This window comes from Rattus norvegicus, chromosome 4 (assembly GCF_021556685.1).
Source record: "Rattus norvegicus strain SHRSP/BbbUtx chromosome 4, alternate assembly SHRSP_T2T, whole genome shotgun sequence".
NCBI classification, from domain to species: Eukaryota; Metazoa; Chordata; class Mammalia; order Rodentia; family Muridae; genus Rattus; species Rattus norvegicus.
In genome coordinates this window covers 54,175,001-54,194,614 of record NC_141537.1, presented here as the reverse complement: position 1 = coordinate 54,194,614, position 19,614 = coordinate 54,175,001, and the positions used below count along the sequence as shown (strand labels likewise).

Here is a 19,614-nt window from a genome sequence, read left to right as displayed (position 1 = left end):
TGGGTCTATTATGAAGGGTGTCGTTTCCCTAATTTCTTTCTCGGCTTGTTTCTCTTTTGTATAGAGGAAGGCAACTGATTTATTTGAGTTAATTTTATACCCAGCCACTTTGCTGAAGTTGTTTATCAGCTTTAGTAGTTCTCTGGTGGAACTTTTGGGATCACTTAAATATACTATCATATCATCTGCAAATAGTGATATTTTGACCTCTTCTTTTCCGATCTGTATCCCTTTGATCTCCTTTTGTTGTCTGATTGCTCTGGCTAGAACTTCAAGAACTATATTGAATAAGTAGGGAGAGAGTGGGCAGCCTTGTCTAGTCCCTGATTTTAGTGGGATTGCTTCAAGTTTCTCTCCATTTAGTTTAATGTTAGCAACTGGTTTGCTGTATATGGCTTTTACTATGTTTAGGTATGGGCCTTGAATTCCTATTCTTTCCAGGACTTTTATCATGAAGGGGTGTTGAATTTTGTCAAATGCTTTCTCAGCATCTAATGAAATGATCATGTGGTTCTGTTCTTTCAGTTTGTTTATATAATGGATCACGTTGATGGTTTTCCGTATATTAAACCATCCCTGCATGCCTGGGATGAAGCCTACTTGATCATGGTGGATGATTGTTTTGATGTGCTCTTGAATTCGGTTTGCCAGAATTTTATTGAGTATTTTTGCGTCGATATTCATAAGGGAAATTGGTCTGAAGTTCTCTTTCTTTGTTGTGTCTTTGTGTGGTTTAGGTATAAGAGTAATTGTAGATTCGTAGAAGGAATTCGGTAGGGCTCCATCTGTTTCAATTTTGTGGAATAGTTTGGATAATATTGGTATGAGGTCTTCTATGAAGGTTTGATAGAATTCTGCACTAAACCCATCTGGACCTGGGCTCTTTTTGGTTGGGAGACCTTTAATGACTGCTTCTATTTCCTTAGGAGTTATGGGGTTGTTTAACTGGTTTATCTGTTCCTGATTTAACTTTGATACCTGGTATCTGTCTAGGAAATAGTCCATTTCCTGAAGATTTTCAAATTTTGTTGAATATAGGTTTTTATAGTAAGATCTGATGATTTTTTGAATTTCCTCTGAATCTGTAGTTATGTCTCCCTTTTCATTTCTGATTTTGTTAATTTGGACGCACTCTCTGTGTCCTCTCGTTAGTCTGGCTAAGGGTTTATCTATCTTGTTGATTTTCTCAAAGAACCAACTTTTGGTCCTGTTGATTCTTTCTATGGTCCTTTTTGTTTCTACTTGGTTGATTTCAGCTCTGAGTTTGATTATTTCCTGCCTTCTACTCCTCCTGGGTGTATTTGCTTCTTTTTGTTCTAGAGCTTTTAGGAGTGCTGTCAAGCTGCTGACATATGCTCTTTCCTGTTTCTTTCTGCAGGCACTCAGCGCTATGAGTTTTCCTCTTAGCACAGCTTTCATTGTGTCCCATAAGTTTGAGTATGTTGTATCTTCATTTTCATTAAATTCTAAGAAGTTTTTAATTTCTTTCTTTATTTCTTCCTTGACCAGGTTATCATTGAGTAGAGCATTGTTCAATTTCCACGTATATGTGGGCATTCTTCCCTTATTGTTATTGAAGACCAGTTTTAGGCCGTGGTGGTCTGATAGCACGCATGGGATTATTTCTATCTTTCTGTACCTGTTGAGGCCCGTTTTTTGACCAATTATATGGTCAATTTTGGAGAAAGTACCATGAGGAGCTGAGAAGAAGGTATATCCTTTTGCTTTAGGATAGAATGTTCTATAAATATCCGTTAAGTCCATTTGGCTCATGACTTCTCTTAGTCTGTCGACATCACTGTTTAATTTCTGTTTCCATGATCTGTCCATTGATGAGAGTGGGGTGTTGAAGTCTCCCACTATTATTGTGTGAGGTGCAATGTGTGTTTTGAGCTTTAGTAAGGTTTCTTTTACGTATGTAGGTGCCCTTGTATTTGGGGCATAGATATTTAGGATTGAGAGTTCATCTTGGTTGATTTTTCCTTTGATGAATATGAAGTGTCCTTCCTTATCTTTTTTGATGACTTTTAGTTGGAAATTGATTTTATTTGATATTAGAATGGCTACTCCAGCTTGCTTCTTCTGACCATTTGCTTGGAAAGTTGTTTTCCAGCCTTTCACTCTGAGGTAGTGTCTGTCTTTGTCTCTGAGGTGTGTTTCCTGTAGGCAGCAGAATGCAGGGTCCTCGTTGCGTATCCAGTTTGTTAATCTATGTCTTTTTATTGGGGAGTTGAGGCCATTGATATTGAGAGATATTAAGGAATAGTGATTATTGTTTCCCTTTATATTCATATTTGGATGTGAGGTTATGTTTGTGTGCTTTCATTCTCTTTGTTTTGTTGCCAAGACGATTAGTTTCTTGCTTCTTCTAGGGTATAGCTTGCCTCCTTATGGTGGGCTTTACCATTTATTATCCTTTGTAGTGCTGGATTTGTAGAAAGATATTGTGTAAATTTGGTTTTGTCATGGAATATCTTGGTTTCTCCATCAATGTTAATTGAGAGTTTTGCTGGATACAGTAACCTGGGCTGGCATTTGTGTTCTCTTAGGGTCTGTATGACATCAGTCCAGGATCTTCTGGCCTTCATAGTTTCTGGCGAGAAGTCTGGTGTGATTCTGATAGGTCTCCCTTTATATGTTACTTGACCTTTTTCCCTTACTGCTTTTAATATTCTTTCTTTATTTTGTGCGTTTGGTGTTTTGACAATTATGTGACGGGAGGTGTTTCTTTTCTGGTCCAATCTATTTGGAGTTCTGTAGGCTTCTTGTATGCCTATGGGTATCTCTTTTTTTAGGTTAGGGAAGTTTTCTTCTATGATTTTGTTGAAGATATTTACTGGTCCTTTGAGCTGGGAGTCTTCACTCTCTTCTATACCTATTATCCTTAGGTTTGATCTTCTCATTGAGTCCTGGATTTCCTGTATGTTTTGGACCAGTAGCTTTTTCCGCTTTACATTATCTTTGACAGTTGAGTCAATGATTTCTATGGAATCTTCCGCTCCTGAGATTCTCTCTTCCATCTCTTGTATTCTGTTGGTGAAGCTTGTATCTACAGCTCCTTGTCTCTTCTTTTGGTTTTCTATATCCAGGGTTGTTTCCATGTGTTCTTTCTTGATTGCTTCTATTTCCATTTTTAATTCCTTCATCTGTTTGATTGTGTTTTCCTGGAATTCTTTCAGGGATTTTTGCCATTCCTCTCTGTAGGCCTCTACTTGTTTATTAATGATTTCCTGTGTTTCCCTAAGTGTGTTCATGTCTTTCTTGAAGTCCTCCAGCATCATGATCAAATATGATTTTGAAACTAGATCTTGCTTTTCTGGTGTGTTTGGATATTCCATGTTTGTTTTGATTGGAGAATTGGGCTCCGATGATGGCATGCAGTCTTGGTTTCTGTTGCTTGGGTTCCTGCGCTTGCCTCTCGCCATCAGATTATCTCTAGTGTTACTTTGTTCTGCTATTTCTGACAGTGGCTAGACTGACCTATAAGCCTGTGTGTCAGGAGTGCTGTAGACCTGTTTTCCTCTCTTTCAGTCAGTTATGGGGACAGTGTGTTCTGCTTTCCGGCGTGTAGTTTTTCCTCTTTACAGGTCTTCAGCTGTTCTTGTGGGCCTGTGTCTTGAGTTCACCAGGCAGCTTTCTTGCAGCAGAAAATTTGGTCTTACCTGTGGTCCCGAGGCTCAGGTTCGCTCGTGGGTTGCTGCCCAGGGGCTCTCTGCAGCGGCAGCAACCAGGAAGACCTGTGCCGCCCCTTCCGGGAGCTTCAGTGCACCAGGGTTCCAGATGGTCTTTGGCTTTTTCCTCTGGCGTCCGAGATGTGTGTGCAGGGAGCAGTCTCTTCTGGTTTCCCAGGCTTGTCTGCCTCTCTGAAGGTTTAGCTCTCCCTCCCACGGGATTTGGGTGCAGAGAACTGTTTATCCGGTCTGTTTCTTTCAGGTTCCGGCGGCGGTGTCTCAGGCGCAGAAGTCCTGCCGCTCCTGGGCCCTCCCCCACGGGAGCCCAGAGGCCTTATACAGTTTCCTCTTGGGCCAGGGATGTGGGCAGGGGTGAGCAGTGTTGGTGGTCTCTTCCGCTCTGCAGCCTCAGGAGTGCCCACCTGACCAGGCGGTTGGGTCTCTCTCTCACCGGGTCTGGGAGCAGAGAGCTGCTGCGGGCCGGGATCCGTGGGTGTGGGACTCGTCATCTGAGTTTTTGACCTTAGTGATTCTGACTGGTATGAGGAGGAATCTCAGAGTTGTTTTAATTTGCATATCCCTGATGACGAAGGATGTTGAACATTTCTTTAGGTGCTTCTCTGTCATTCGATATTCCTCAGTTGAGAATTCTTTGTTTAGCTCTGTAGCCCATTTTTTAAAGGATTATTTGATTCTCTGGAGTCTAATTTCTTGAGTTCTTTGTTTATAGTAGATACTAGCCCTCTAACTGATATAGGATGGAAAAGATCTTTCTCAATCTGTTGGTTGCCATTTTGTCCTATTGATAGTGTCCTTTGCCTTACAGAAGCTTTGCAATTTTATGAGATCCCATTTCTCTATAGCTGATCTTAGAGCTGGGCCATTGGTATTCTGTTTAGGAAACTTCCCCCTATGCCCATGTATTCAAGGATCTTCCCCACTTCTTTTTTCCACTGGATGGTTTTAGATTTTTGGAAAAGATCAAGTGAACATAGGTGTGTGGGTTCATTTCTGTGTCTTCATTTCTATTCCACTGATCTTCCTAACTGTTCCTATACCAATACCATACAGGTTTTTAACATGATTGCTCTGTAATGCAGCTGGAGATTAGGGTTTGTGGTTCCCCCAGAAGTTCTTTTATTGTTGATGATAATTTTCACTATCCTTGGTTTTGTCTTTTCCAAATGAATCTTCAAATATCTCTTTCTAACTCTATGAAAAATTGAGTTGGAATTTTGATGGGGATTGCACTGAATTTGTAGATGGTTTTTGGCAAGATGGCCATTTTTATTATATTAATTCTGCCAATTCATGTTCATGGGAGATCTTTCCATCTTCTGAGACCTTCTTTGATTTCTTTCTTCAGAGACTTGAAGTTCTTGTCATACAGATAATTTGCTTGCTTGGTTAGAGTGACCCCAAGGTACTTAGTGTTATTTGTGACTATTGTAAAGGGTACTTTTTCCCCTGATTTCTTTCTCAGCATGTTTATCCTTTGAGTACAGGAAAGCTACTGATTTGGTTATTAAATTTTTTATCCAAACACTTTGCTGAAGTTTTTTTCTCAGGTTTAGGTGGTCTCTGGTGGAATTTGGGGGGGGGGGTAACTTAAGTATACTATCATATCATCTTCAAATAGAGATATTTTGGCTTCTTCCTTTCCAATTTGTATCCCTTTGACCTCTTTTTGTTGTCTAATTGCTTTGGCAATGTTTACTTCAAGTATTGAATGGGTAAGGAGAGTATGTGTAGCCTTGTCTAGTCCCTAATTTTAGTGGGATTGCTTCAAGTTTCTCTCCATTTAGCTTGATGTTGGCTACTGGTTTGCTGTATATTGCTTTGACTGTGTTTAGGTATGGACCTTAATTTCCTGTTCATTCCAAGACTTTTAACATGAAGCGGTATGGAATTTTGTTAAATGCTTTGTAGCATCTAATGAGATGAGCATATTTTTTTATCTGAATTTGTTTATGTAGTGGATTACTTTGATGGATATCCATATATTTAACCATTCCTGCATCCCTGGGATGAAATCTCCTTGATCATGGTGATCATTTTGATGTGTTCTTGGGTTCAGTTTATGAGAATCTTATTGAGTGTTTTTGCATTGATATAAGAGAAATTTGCTTCAAGTTCTCTTTCTTCATTGGACCTTGTGTGGTTTTGGTATCAGCATAACTGCGGCTTCATATAATGAATTAGATATTGTTCCTTCTGTTTCTAATTTGTGCAATAGTTTGAACAGTATTGGCATTAGGTCTTCCTCGAAGGCCTGATAGAATTCTGTACTAAAACCATCTGGTCCTGGACTTTTTTTTTTCTTGGTTGGGAGACTTTTAATGACTGCTTCTATTTCATTGGTAGCTATGGGACTGTTTAGATGGTTTATCTAATCCTGATTTAACTTTGGTACCTGCTATCTGTCTAGAAAATTTTTCATTTCATCCAGATTTTCCAGTTTTGTTGAGTATAACGTTTTGTAGTAGGATCTGATGAGTTTTTGAATTCCATCAGTTTCTGTTGTTATGACTACCTTTTCATTTCTTCTTTTGTTAATTTGGATACTGTCTCTGTGCCCTCTGGCTAATCTGGCTAAAGGTTTAGCTATCTTCTTAATTCTCAAAGAACCAGCTCCTGGGTTTTTGTTTGTTTGTTTGTTTGTTTTTTGTTTTGTTGTTGTTTTTGTTGTTTTGTTTGTTTGTTTTGTTTTGGGGTTTTTTTTTATTCTTTGTATAGTTCTCTTTTTTTCAAGTTGGTTGATTTCTCCCCAGAGTTTGATTATATTCTGCCATCTACACTTCTTCGAGGTATTTGCTTCTTTGTGTTCTAGAGCTTTCAGATATGCTGTTCAGCTGCTAGTGTATACTCTCTCCAATCTCTTTTGGAGACAGAGGTATGAATTTTCCTCTTACCACTGCTTTCATTGGGCCCCATAAGTTTGGGTATGTTGTGCCTTCATTTTCATTAAATTCTAAAAAGTCTTTAATTTTTTTATTTCTTTCCTGACCAAATTATCATTAAGTAGTGAGTTGTTCAGATTCCATGTGTATGTGGGCTTTCTGATGTTTTTGTTATTGAAGACCAGCCTTAGCTCGTGGTGATCTGATGTGATGCATGAGATTATTTCAATCTTTTTGTATCTGTTGAGGCCTGTTTTGAGACAGATTATATGGTCAATTTTGGATAATGTACCATAAGGTTGGGGTTTTTTTTTATTATTTCAGGATGAAATGTTCCATAGATATCTGTTAAATCCTTTTGGTTTATAACTTCTATTAGTTTCACTGTGCTTCTGTTTCCATGATCTGTCCATTGGTGAGAGTCAGGTATTAAAGTCTCCCACTATTATTGTGTGAGGTTCAATGTGTGCTTTGATCTTTATTAAAGTTTCTTTTATGAATGTGGCTGCCCTAGCATTTGGGGCATAAATATTCAGATGACAGTTCATCCTGATAGATTTTTCCTTTGATAGGTAGGAAAAGTATTTCCTCAACTTTTTTGATAAGTTTTGGTTGAAAGTCTATTTTATTTCATATTAAAATGGCTACTCCATCTTGTTTCTTAAGACCATTAGCTTGGAAAGTTTTTTCTAGCCTTTTACTCTAAGGTTGTATCTGTCTTTGTCACTAAGGTGAGTTTCCTGTATGCAGCAAAATCCTGGATCCTGTTTACAAATCCAGTCTGTTAGTTTATGTCTTTTTATTGAGGAATAGAATCCATTGAAGTTGATATATTAAAGACAAGTGATTGTTGTTTCCTGTTAATTTTGTTGTTAGAGGTGGAATTATGTGTAGAAGATTCTTTTGGGTTTGTTGAAAGGAGATTAGTTTCTTGCTTTTTCTTGGGTGTAGTTTCCCTCCTTGTGTTGGAACTTTCCATCTATTATCTTTTGTAGGGCTGGATTTGTGGAAAGATATTGTTTACATTTTGTTTTGTCATGGAATATCTTGGTTTCACCATCTATGTTCATTGAGAGTTTTGCTGGGTATTGTAGCCTGTGCTGGCATTTTTGTTCTCTTGGGATCTGTATGACATCTCCCTGGGATCTTCTGGCTTTTATAGACTCTGGTGAGAATTCTGTTGTAATTCTGATGGGTCTGCCTTTATATATTACTTGATTTTTTCCCTTACTGATTTTAATATTCTTCGTGTGTGTGTGTGTGTGTGTGTGTGTGTGTGTGTGTGTGTGTGTGTGTATTTTGTGTTTGATTATTCTGTGATGGGAGGAATTTTTCTAGTCCAATCTATTTTGGGTTCTATAGGCTTCTTGTATGTTTATGAGTATCTCTTTCTTTAGGTTAGGAAAGTTTTCTTCTATAATTTTGTTGAATATGCTTACTGGCCCTTTGAGTTAGAAAGTTTCACTCTCTTCTACACCTATTTTTTTTAGGTTTCTATTAGTGATGATTGCATTTATGACTCAATCTCTTTCCTTGACTTTTTTAAAATCCAGGATTGTCTCTTTGCAATTTCTTCATTTTTCCTATTTCCATTTTTTGATCCTGGATGGTTTTGTTCAATTCCTTTACTTGTTTGCTTGTACTTTTCTGTATTTCTTTAAGGGTCTTATGTGTTTCCTCTTTAAGGGCTTCTACTTATTTACCTGTGTTGTCCTTATTTATTTAAGGGGGTTACTTATGTCCTTCTTAAAGTCCTCTATCATCATGAGATGTGATTTTAAATCAGAATCTTGCTTTTCAGGTGTGATGAGGGATTAAGGACTTGCTGTGATGAGACAACTGGGTTCTGATGATGCTAATTAGCCTTGGTTTCTGTTGCTTATGTTTTTTGTGCTTGCCTCTTGACATCTGGTTATATCTGATGTTAGCTGGATTTCTGTCTCTCACTGAAGCTTGTCCCTCCTGTGAGCCTGTAAGCCTGTGGTTTTAGGTGTGTCAGCACTCTTGGGAGACATGTTCTCTCTGGGCAGGATTGGGATGCATATATCTGTAGCACAGGATCAGCTTCAGGGTGCAGATAAAAAACAGAAGGATCATGTTCCTGGTTGCTCCATGGCTCCTGTGTCCTGTGGACGCCAGGCAGGTCCCATTTGGGCTCAGGATTGTTCTTAAGTATGTCAGCACTCCTGAGAGACCAGGTCTCTTTGTGTGAGATTGGGGTACAGATATTTGTGGCACAGAGTCAGCTCTGGGATACAGATGAAAACTGGAATGCTTTGGCATACTTTTTAATCAGGTGCATAACAATGTTGGTTCAACATTCCATTCAGATATATCAACGTGAGAGGTTTCTACGAACCTACCTATTTCCACTTTTTGTGGATAACTTCAAATTTATGTTTAAAGTCAACTGTTAACATATGTCATTATTATTCAGTCCTTTTAGACCTTAAAAGGTAAATCGTAACTGAACTTATGAAAGCCTAAAATTAACCTCATCACCTCTCCTGGTAGAATTTGGAATTTGTGTTTCAAGTTGCTCAGTTACAAAATCTCTTTTCAGTTTTTGCTGCCTCTATTCTTTCTAAGTCCTGAACACTACTTTGACTTTATCAAATAATTTTTTTCAATAACTAACTTTGGAAGACATGGCTTTGGCAAAAAAAATCTTAACAGGACTGGAGAGTGAAAGGTGCAGTTTAAGGGAAAGATCTTAAAGGCATTAAAAGTGCCCATGACCATTCCTTAGGCCAAAACCTTATTCAAGGGGATCATTCTTAGTCCCAGAGATTGTCACACATTAGATACAGTTGTAATAAAAGTCACCAAATAACTGCCCTCAGTGTGTGTATATTATAGGACTATAATGAGAATTAGAAATAGATGCATTGTGTTGTAGTAGGTGAGTGGTAAAAACCAGGGCAGACATAAAGATGTATGGATATCTTCACTGTAAAGTCCTAGCCTCTCAGCACCGGTCAGAAGGGTTCATCATTTGACCATCTTCTGCTTTACCCCACTCCAACAGCACACTCAGCTCTTCCTCTTTCTGAAGTGTTCTCTTACTCCTCTGTATTCAACTCTTCCAACACCCTTTGCCTCATCTCTTTCCAGACATTCTGACCTCACAGCTTCTCATTTTCATGCCAAAGTACTGTGAACACACTATAGCATTGAAAACACACTATTCTCAACATCCATTTATTTTCGCTTTAAACCTACAACTTTCCAATTCACTGATGGAAAGAAATATGCTCCTTTACAAGGATTTAGTGACATTGAATACCAAGCCTGGAAGAAGTAAAACTCAATAAAAGCTTTATGATACAGATTAATGAAAAATGTGTGCTTAGGTGAAAACAGCTATTTTAGGAACAAGAATTAATCTTGATAATCAGAAATGAAAAGCCAATATGAATACTTTAAAAGTATACATTTCAAAAAATATATTTTCATGTAAAAATATTATCGTTTCTAAAGTTTACTTTTCTACAAATCCTAAATATAAATATTTTTCAAAATAGTTTGGCTAAAAATTATAATTATGGCAGATGAGGGTACTTGAGAAATTCCACTTTAAAAGTTATAAATTTTCATTTTCTTAAAACTCTTAAACAATGATAAATTAGTTTAAAACATTGCCAAATTTTAACTAATAGCGTACTTCTAAAAATTACTGAAAGACATTCATTTATTATAGCAACTTGATTTTATTTAATCTTCACTCTTCTCAGAAGACCATATCCCTAAAAATATGACAGCCTTGCAATCAGTTTTTGATAGAAGAATATACATTTTGCCTCTAAAATTCAAAGTATAATCCTGATTATTTACATAGAATTATTTTCAAAAGATAGTGTCCAGTTTTTCAGTGGTCAAAACCCTATAGTGAATATTTCAAATGCCGTGAATAGAGAGAGAGAACAAAGAGGTACCCACTGACATCTTTTCTTGGCACACATGGACTCACTGTGGCAGATGATGTAATACCTGACTGTTTGTCATTAGCAAAATAAAGGTGATCCCAGTTGTCATGTAGCTTACTACGGTCTGAAATTACAAGGGAATTAATGCAAATGTCTTCAAGAGTACACACATTGACCCTGCTCACATGGTTTATGTCAACTCTCTCCTTACAGTCCAAGTTGGAGAAACAGCTGCAACGGAAGTTTTTGGAAAAATACTGCAGATCATCAAGAGTGGGACTGCCAATGATTTCATACTTTCCATGTTTTATAAAATGAATCTGAAAATTCCGAGGGCTCAAGTGTAGATAGTCATTCGAATTCCAATCTTTCCTCGAACATATGCCTTGATTCTGGCAAAGTGTTTGGCTACACATTTTGGCTGCAAGGGTGACATTGATTATATAAGGATTCAGGGTGGTCTTCAAATAATCATGTAAGTTCATACAAGATTTCTGTAAAATCATAAAATAGAATATCAAGGCATAAGTTCTTTGTGACAATATACTGCACCAACTCTTAAAGAACAAAGCAATAGGCACACCACATTGTTAGTAAATATTCTTTTTCACTTTACAATATTACCAGTTGTTCTCATAACATTCTTAAGTTTTGTGTGCCATTGCATTTTAGCTTTGAACTTCCTCAGTTGTTGATGAATTAATCGAAGGGATAAAATGTTTCAACTGTTTAAGTATGGGCTTTGAATTTCTCTTGCCCTGGTGATTGGAATCACAGCTTCATAAATGACCTCGGGAATGTCTCAAATATCTAATTAATTAGTTTTACTATGCTCAAGTTTTATAGCTGATAAAATAAAGATTATTTTTAAAGCCTGATACATAGGACTATTGCAACAACAAAAAGAAACACACACACACACACACACACACACACACACACACACAATGTTTTCTCAATTAACCATCCATTAAGTTAGAAAAACATAAGAATAACATTTCTCAGACAGGTCTAAACAGTTTCAAAGATAGTTTCCAAGTTGATGGTTCAAAACACATGAGTTCAAACTGTATAGTTTATATATATATGTTACATAATTTTGTATGTATAACAGTCAGTCCTTTGGAAAATTTTGCAGAATTTGAGTGTTGAGCACCTTCACGTTGGTATAAATGAGGACTGAACATAAAAACTAATTAAGCAGCCTAGGAATCTTTGCTGAAGGCATAGAATTCCAGAAAAGAGTTCTGCTTCCTAATTCTTTGTCATCTCTTGTAAAGGAACACTCTGCTTAGAAGCTATGCGTTATAGTGCAATAGTGATATAAATACAATGGCAATAACCACTGTCTGATTGGATCTAAGACCAATGAGCGGGAAGCTCTGACACTGTTTCTGAGGTCAAGATTTGATACTAGATAATCCATGGACCTCGGGGGTCAAGGGCAGATCAAATATTACTGTGCTGTAAAAGAAATATAACAATAAAATAATTTCTAATGATATTCTGTTCTACTCATATATCAGTGTCTCAATCAGTCATAATCAGAGATGCTTTCTCCTGCAGTAGATAGAAAGAAAAAACAGATGCCCACAGCTGGACAATGTGCAGAGAGAGAAAAGCCTTGTAATACTCAGTCCTAAATGGAATGTTTTTTATCAAATCCCTCACTACATGTCTTGGGAAATTGTGTGGAAAAGGAGGCAGAAAGGATGTAATAGCCAGAGAAAATGAATGATACCAAGGAAACAGTCTATTTATATACAAGAGAAATGACACAAATACAAACTCTCATGGGATCTCCCTATATCCAAATCAAACAGAGTATGAATGCTGAGATGAGGAAGCAGACAGGAACTCCCACCCCCAACCAATGAGCTAACCAAGAAACTGTCTCCAATTGACAACTGCTTACAAAGACAATATTAGTTTCTCCAAGGAAATGTCATCACACTTTACAGAAGGTCCATGATGAGCAGGATGGCCAATGTAAAATGAATTCAGAAGTATTAGGGCAATATTTTGTTTTGTCTGACCTTTTTTATTTTCCTTACTGAACTTTTTGCTTGGGTGTTATGCTTTCCATTTGGAGTTTTATGTAGTGTGTGTGTGTGTGTGTGTGTGTGTGTGTGTGTGTGTGTGTCTGTGTGTGTGTGTCTGTGTGTGTGTGAGAGAGAGAGCATTTCTATGTTTTTTCTTAGTTTAGTTTTTGATTTGTGTTATAGTTTTGTTTTATTTATGATTTTTTTCCTTTTAAGTAAGAAGACATGAAGGTAGAGTGTTAAGAAGGGAGGGAAAACCATGATCAGTATATAGTAATGAAAATAATTTTTCAATAAAAAATAAAATTTTAAGAAATAAACAGGAGGATGAGGGAGAAAAAGGAGGAAGAGGAGGAGGAGGAGGAGGAGGAGGAGGGAGAGCTGAACCCAACCCCAAGAAGCTATTTCAGGCCCAAGACTAGAGGTAAGACCAACTTTTCTGCTCCAAATATGTCTGGTGGACTCAGGACACAAAAAGACAAAATTCCTCTGGGACCAGACACTTCTGGTTTCTAGCTGGAGCCCGAACCCCGCTAATCCCAGCACACAGCTCCCTGCTCCCAAACCCCAAGGGAGAGAGAGCTCATCGCCCTGACGTGTGGGCACTCCTGAGACTGCAGGGCAGGTGAAACTGCCCCTTCTGCCTACCTTTGCCCACACCCCTGGCCCAAGAGGAAACTGTATAGGGCCTCTGGGAACAGGAAGATAGGGGCACTCAAGCTGCAGGAGCCCTGTGGTCCAGACTGCGCATGGATCTGAAGGGACATGGTCAAACAGTTCCCTGCACCCAAATCCCATGGGAGGGAGAGCTAGACCTACAAAGGGGCAGGTACACCTGGGAAACCAGCGGAGACTACTCTCTACCCACATTTCTGAGTCTAGAGGAAAACACCTAGCTACATCTGGGCCCCCTGTGCACAGGGACCCAGGAGAAGGCGGAGCAGGCTCTTCTGATTGCTGCCCTCACAGAGAGCTGAAACCTAGCCCTGAGGAGTTACTTCAGGCCTGAGACTAGAGGTAAGATCAACTTTTCTGCTCCAAGTGACCTGCCAGGTGGACTCAGGACACATGCCCACAGGAACAACTGAAAGCCGGTAGACAGGAACCCTGATAGCAGACACTCTGTTCCCAAAACGGGCTGAAAGAAAACAGGAAAACAGGTATACACCACTCCTGACACACAGACCTATAGTATGGTCAAGCTACTGCTAGAAATAGCAGAACAAAGTAACACCAGAGATGACCTGATGGCAAGAGGCAAGTGCAGGAACCCAATCAACAGAAAACAAGACTACATGGCATCATTGGAACCCAATTCTCCCACCAAAGCAAACACTGAATATCCAAACACACCAGAAAAGCAAGATCTAGATTTTAAATCACATTTGATCATGATGATGGAGGACTTTAAGAAAGACATAAAGGACTCCCTTAGAAAAATGCAGGAAAACACAAGTAAACAAGTAGAAGCCCTTTGAGAGGAAACACAACAAATCCCTGAAAGAATTACAGGAAAACACAATCAAACAGGTGAAGGAATTGAAAATGGAAATAGAAACAATAAAGAAAGTACAAAGGGAGACAACCCTGGATAAGAAAACTGAAGAAAGAGTTAAGGAGATGTAGATACAAGCATCACCAACAGAATACAAGAGATAGAAGAGAGAATCTCAGGAGCAGAAGATTCCATAGAAATCATCGTCACAACTGTCAAAGATAACGTAAAACAAAAAAAAAAAAAAAAAACTACTGGCCCAAAACATACAGGAAATCCAGGACACAATGAGAAGATCAAACCTAAGGATAATAGGTATAGAAGAGAGTGAAGACTCCCAAATCAAAGGACCAGTAAATATCTTCAACAAAATCATAGAAGAAAACTTCCCTAACCTAAAGAAAGAGATGCCCATAAACATAAAAGAAGACTACAGAACTCCAAAAAGATTGGACCAGAAAAGAAACTCCTCCTGTCACATAATACTCAAAACACCAAATGCACAAAATAAAGAAAGAATATTAAAAGCAGTAAGGGAAAAAGGTCAAGTAACATATAAAGGCAGACCTATCAGAATCACACCAGACTTTTCACCAGAAACTATGAAAACCAGAAGATCCTGGACAGATGTCATACAGACCCTAAGAGAACACAAATGCCAGCCCAGGTTACTGTATCCTGCAAAACTCTCAATTAACATAGATGGAGAAACCAAGATATTCCATGACAAAACCAAATTTACACAATATCTTTCTACAAATCCATCACTACAAAGGATAATAAATGGTAAAGCCCAACATAAGGAGGCAAGCTATACCCTAGAAGAAGCAAGAAACTAATCGTCTTGGCAACAAAACAAAGAGAAGAAAAGCACACAAACATAAACTCATATCCAAATATGAATATAACAGGAAGCAATAATCACTATTCCTTAATATCTCTCAACATCAATGGTCTCAACTCCCAATAAAAAGACATAGACTAACAGATTGGATACGTAAAGAGGACCCAGCATTTTTGTTGCATGCAGGAAACACACCTCAGAGACAAAGACAGATACTACAACAGAGTAAAAGGGTGGAAAACCACTTTCCAAGCAAATGGTCCGAAGAAGCAAGCTGGAGTACTCATTATAATATCGAATAAAATCGATTTTCAACCAAAAGTCATAAAAAAAGATAAGGAAGGACACTTCATATTCATCAAAGAAAAAATCCACCAAGATGAACTCTCAATCCTAAATATCTATGCTCCAAATACAAGGGCACCTACATACATAAAAGAAACCTTACTAAAACTCAAAGCACACGTTGCACCTCACACAAAAATAGTAGGAGATTTCAACACCCCACTCTCATCAATGGACAGATCATGGAAACAGAAATTAAACAGAGACATAGACAGACTAAGAGAAGTCATGAACCAAATGGACTTAACAGATATTTATAGAACATTCTATCCTAAAACAAAAGGATATACATTCTTCTCAGCTCCTCATGGTACTTTCTCCAAAATTGACCATATAATTGGTGATAAAACAGGCCTCAACAGATACAGAAAGATAGAAATAATCCCATGTGTCCTATCAGACCACCACAGGCTAAAGCTGGTCTTCAATAACAATAAGGAAAGAACACCCAAATATACATGGAAGTTGAACAATGCTCTACTCAATGATAACCTGGTCAAGGAAGAAAACAAGAAAGAAATTAAAGACTTCTTAAAATTTAATGAAAATGAAGGTACAACATACCCAAACTTATGGAACACAATGAAAGCTGTGCTAAGAGGAAAACTCATAGCGCTGAGTGCCTGCAGAAAGAAACAGGGGAGAGCATATATAAGCAGGTTGACAGCACACCTAAAAGCTCTAGAACAAAAAGAAGCAAATATACCCAGGAGGAGTAGAAGGCAGGAAATAATCAAACTCAGAGCTGAAAACAACCAAGTAGAAACAAAAAAGACTATACAAAGAATCTACAGAACCAAAAGCTGGTTCTTTGAGAAAATCAACAAGATAGATAAACCCTTAGCCAGACTAACCAGAAGACATAGAGAGTGTGTTCAAATTAACAAAATCAGAAATGAAAAGGGAGACTTAACAGAATCAGAGGACATTCAAAAAATCATCAAACCCTACTAAAAAAGCCTATATTCAACAAAACTGGAAAATCTGGAGGAAATGGACAATTTCCTACACAGATACCAGGTACTGAAAGTAAATCAGGAACAGATAAACCATTTAAACAACCCCCTAACTCTTAAAGAAATAGAAGCAATCATTAAAGGTCTCCCAACCAAAAAGAGCCCAGGTACAGATGGGTTCAGTGGAGAATTCTATCAGACCTTCATACAAGACGTCATACCAATATTATCCAAACTATTCCACAAAATTGAAACAGACAGAGTGCTACCGAATTCTATCAAGCCACAATTAGTCTTACACCTATACCACACATATACCCAAAAAATAAAGAGAACTTCAGACCAATTTCCCTTATGAATATCGACGCAAAAAATACTCAGTAAAATTCTTGCAAACCGAATCCAAGAACCCATCAAAACAATCATCCATCATGATCAAGTAGGCTTCATACCAGGCATGCAGGAATGGTTTAATAAACAGGAAACCATCAACGTAATCCATTATATAAACAAACTGAAAGATAAAAGTCACATGATCATTTCATTAGATGCTGAGAAAGCATTTGACAAAATTCAATACACTTTCATGACAAAAGTCCTCTAAAGATCAGGAGTTCAAGGCCCATACCTAAACATAGTAAAAGCCATGTACAGCAAATGAGTAGCTAACATTAAACTAAATGGAGAGAAACTTGAAGCAATCCCACTAAAATCAGGGACTAGACAAGGCTGCCCACTCTCTCCCTACTTATTAAATATAGTCCTTGAAGTCCTAGCCAGAGAAATCGGACAACAAAAAGAGGTCAATGGGATACAGATTGGAAAGGAAGAAATCAAATATCACTATTTGCAGATAATATGATAGTATATTTAAGTGATCCCAAAAGTTCTACCAGAGAACTACTAAACCTGATAAACACATTCGGCAAAGTGGCTGGGTATAAAATTAACTCAAATAAATCAGTAGCCTTCCTCTACTCAAAGGATAAACAGGCTGAGAAAGATATTAGGGAAAAGACACCCTTCATTATAGTCCCAAATAATATAAAATACCTCGGCATGACTTTAACCCAACAAGTAAAAGATCTGTATGATAAGAACTTCAAGCCTCTGAAGAAAGAAATTGAAGAAGATTTCAGAAGATTGAAAGATCTCCCATGCTCCTGGATTGGCAGGATTAATACTGTAAAAATGACCATTTTACCAAAAGCGATCTACAGATTCAATGCAATCTCCATTAAAATTTCAATCCAATTCTTCATAAAGTTAGACAGAAAAATTTGGAAATTCATCTGGAATAACAAAAAACCCAGGATATCTAAAACTACCCTCAACAATAAAAGGACTTCCTGCGGAATCACTATCTCTGAACTCAAGCTGTATTACAGAGCAATAGTGATAAAAACTGCATGGTATTGGTACAGAGACAAGCAGATAGACAAGGGAAATAGAATTGAAGACCCAGAAATGAAGCCATACACCTATGGTCACTTGATTTTTGACAAAGGAGCCAAAACCATCCAATGGAAAAAAGATAGTATTTTCAGCAAATGGTGCTGGTTCAACTGGAGGTCAGCATGTAGAAGAATGCAGATCGATCCATGCTTATCACCCTGTACAAAGCTTAAGTCCACGTGGATCAAGGACCTCCACATAAAACCAGATACACTCAAACTAATAAAAGAGAAAGTAGGGAAGAATCTCGAACACATGGGCACTAGAGAAAATTTCCTGAACCAAACACCAATGGCTTATGGTCTAAGATCAAGAATCGAAAAATGGGATCTCATAAAAGTTCAAAACTTCTATAAGGCAAAGGACACTGTTGTTAGGAAGAACGGCAACCAACAGATTGGGAAAAGATCTTTACCAATCCTACAACTGATAGAGTGCTTATATCCAAAATATACAAAGAACTCAAGAAGTTAGACTGCAGGGAGACAAATAACCCTATTAAAAAATGGGGTTCTGAGCTAAACAAAGAATTCACAGCTGAGGAATGCCTAATGGCTGAGAAACACCTAAAGAAATGTTCAACATCTTTAGTCATAAGGGAAATGCAAATCAAAACAACCCTGAGATTTTACCTCACACCAGTAAGAATGGCTAAGATCAAAAACTCAGGCGACAGCAGATGCTGGCGAGGATGCGGAGAAAGAGGAACACTCCTCCATTGTTGGTGGGATTGCAGACTGGTACAACCATTCTGGAAATCAGTCAGGTTCCTCAGAAAATTGGACATTGCACTAACTGAGGACCCCGATATACCTCTCTTGGGTATATACCCAAAAGATGCTCCAATATTCAACAAAGACACATGCTCCACTATGTTCATAGCAGCCTTATTTATAGTAGCCAGAAAATGGAAAGAAGTCAGATGCTGTTCTACTGAGTAATGGATACAGAAAATGTGGTACATCTACACACGGAATACTACTCAGCTATCAAAAACAATGACTTTATGAAATTCATAGGCAAATGGAGGGAACTGGAAAATATCATCCTGAGGGAGATAACCCAATCACAGAAAAACACACATGGTATGCACTCATTGATAAGTGGATATTAGCTCAAATGCTCGATATACCCTAGATGCACAGAACACATGAAACTCAAGAAGGATGACCAAAATTCAGATGCTTCACTCCTTCCTTAAAGGGGAACAAGAATACCCTTGGGAGGGAAGAGAGAGGCAAAGTTTAGAACAGAAGCTGAAGGAACAGCCATTCAGAGCCTGCCCCACATATGGCCCATACACACATAGCCACCAAACTAGATAAGATAGATGAAGCAAAGAAGTGCAGGCTGACAGGAACTGGATGTAGATCTCTCCTGAAAGACCCAGCCAGAATACAGCAAATACATAGGCAAATGCCACCAGAAAACCACTGAACTGAGAACGGGACCCCTGTTGAAGGAATCAGAGAAATGACTGAAAGAGCTGAACGGGCTTGAGACCCCATATGAACAACAATGCCAACCAGAGCTTCCAGGGACTAAGCCACTACCCAAAGACTATATGTGGACTGACCCTGGGCTCCAACTGAATACGTAGCAATGAATAGCCTAGTAAGGGCACCAGTGTAAGGGGAGGCCCTTGGTCCTGCCAAGGCTGGATCCCCAGTGAGTGGGATTCTTGTGGGGAGGGTGGTAATGGGGGTAGGATTGGGAGGGGAATACCCATATAGAATGGGAGGGAGAGGGGTTAGGGAGATGTTGGCATGGAAATCGGGAAGGGGAATAATATTTGAAATGTAAATAAGAAATAACCAATTTAATAAAGATGGAAAAAAAGAAAAGAGGCAGAGGAGGAGGAGGAGGAGGAGGAGGAGGAGGAGGAGGAGGAGGAGGAGGAGGAGGAGGAGGAGGAGGAAAGCAGCAACTACCAAGGTATGACTGAAACATTAGGCCATAAACTAAACCCTTCTGTTGAAC

General features: G+C 38.4%; 1 protein-coding gene across 1 annotated transcript in view; it reads right to left on the bottom strand.

The window, feature by feature from the left end:
* Positions 1-10,261: 10,261 nt before the first annotated feature.
* Positions 10,262-19,614, bottom strand: part of Hyal5 (hyaluronoglucosaminidase 5) — a 29,639-nt gene continuing 20,286 nt past the window's right edge. Inside the window, exon 4 of the mRNA NM_001024321.1 lies at positions 10,262-10,991. Within this exon, the coding sequence (NP_001019492.1) occupies positions 10,455-10,991 (537 nt within the window). The 3' untranslated portion in view covers positions 10,262-10,454. The remainder of the gene's footprint in view (positions 10,992-19,614) is intronic.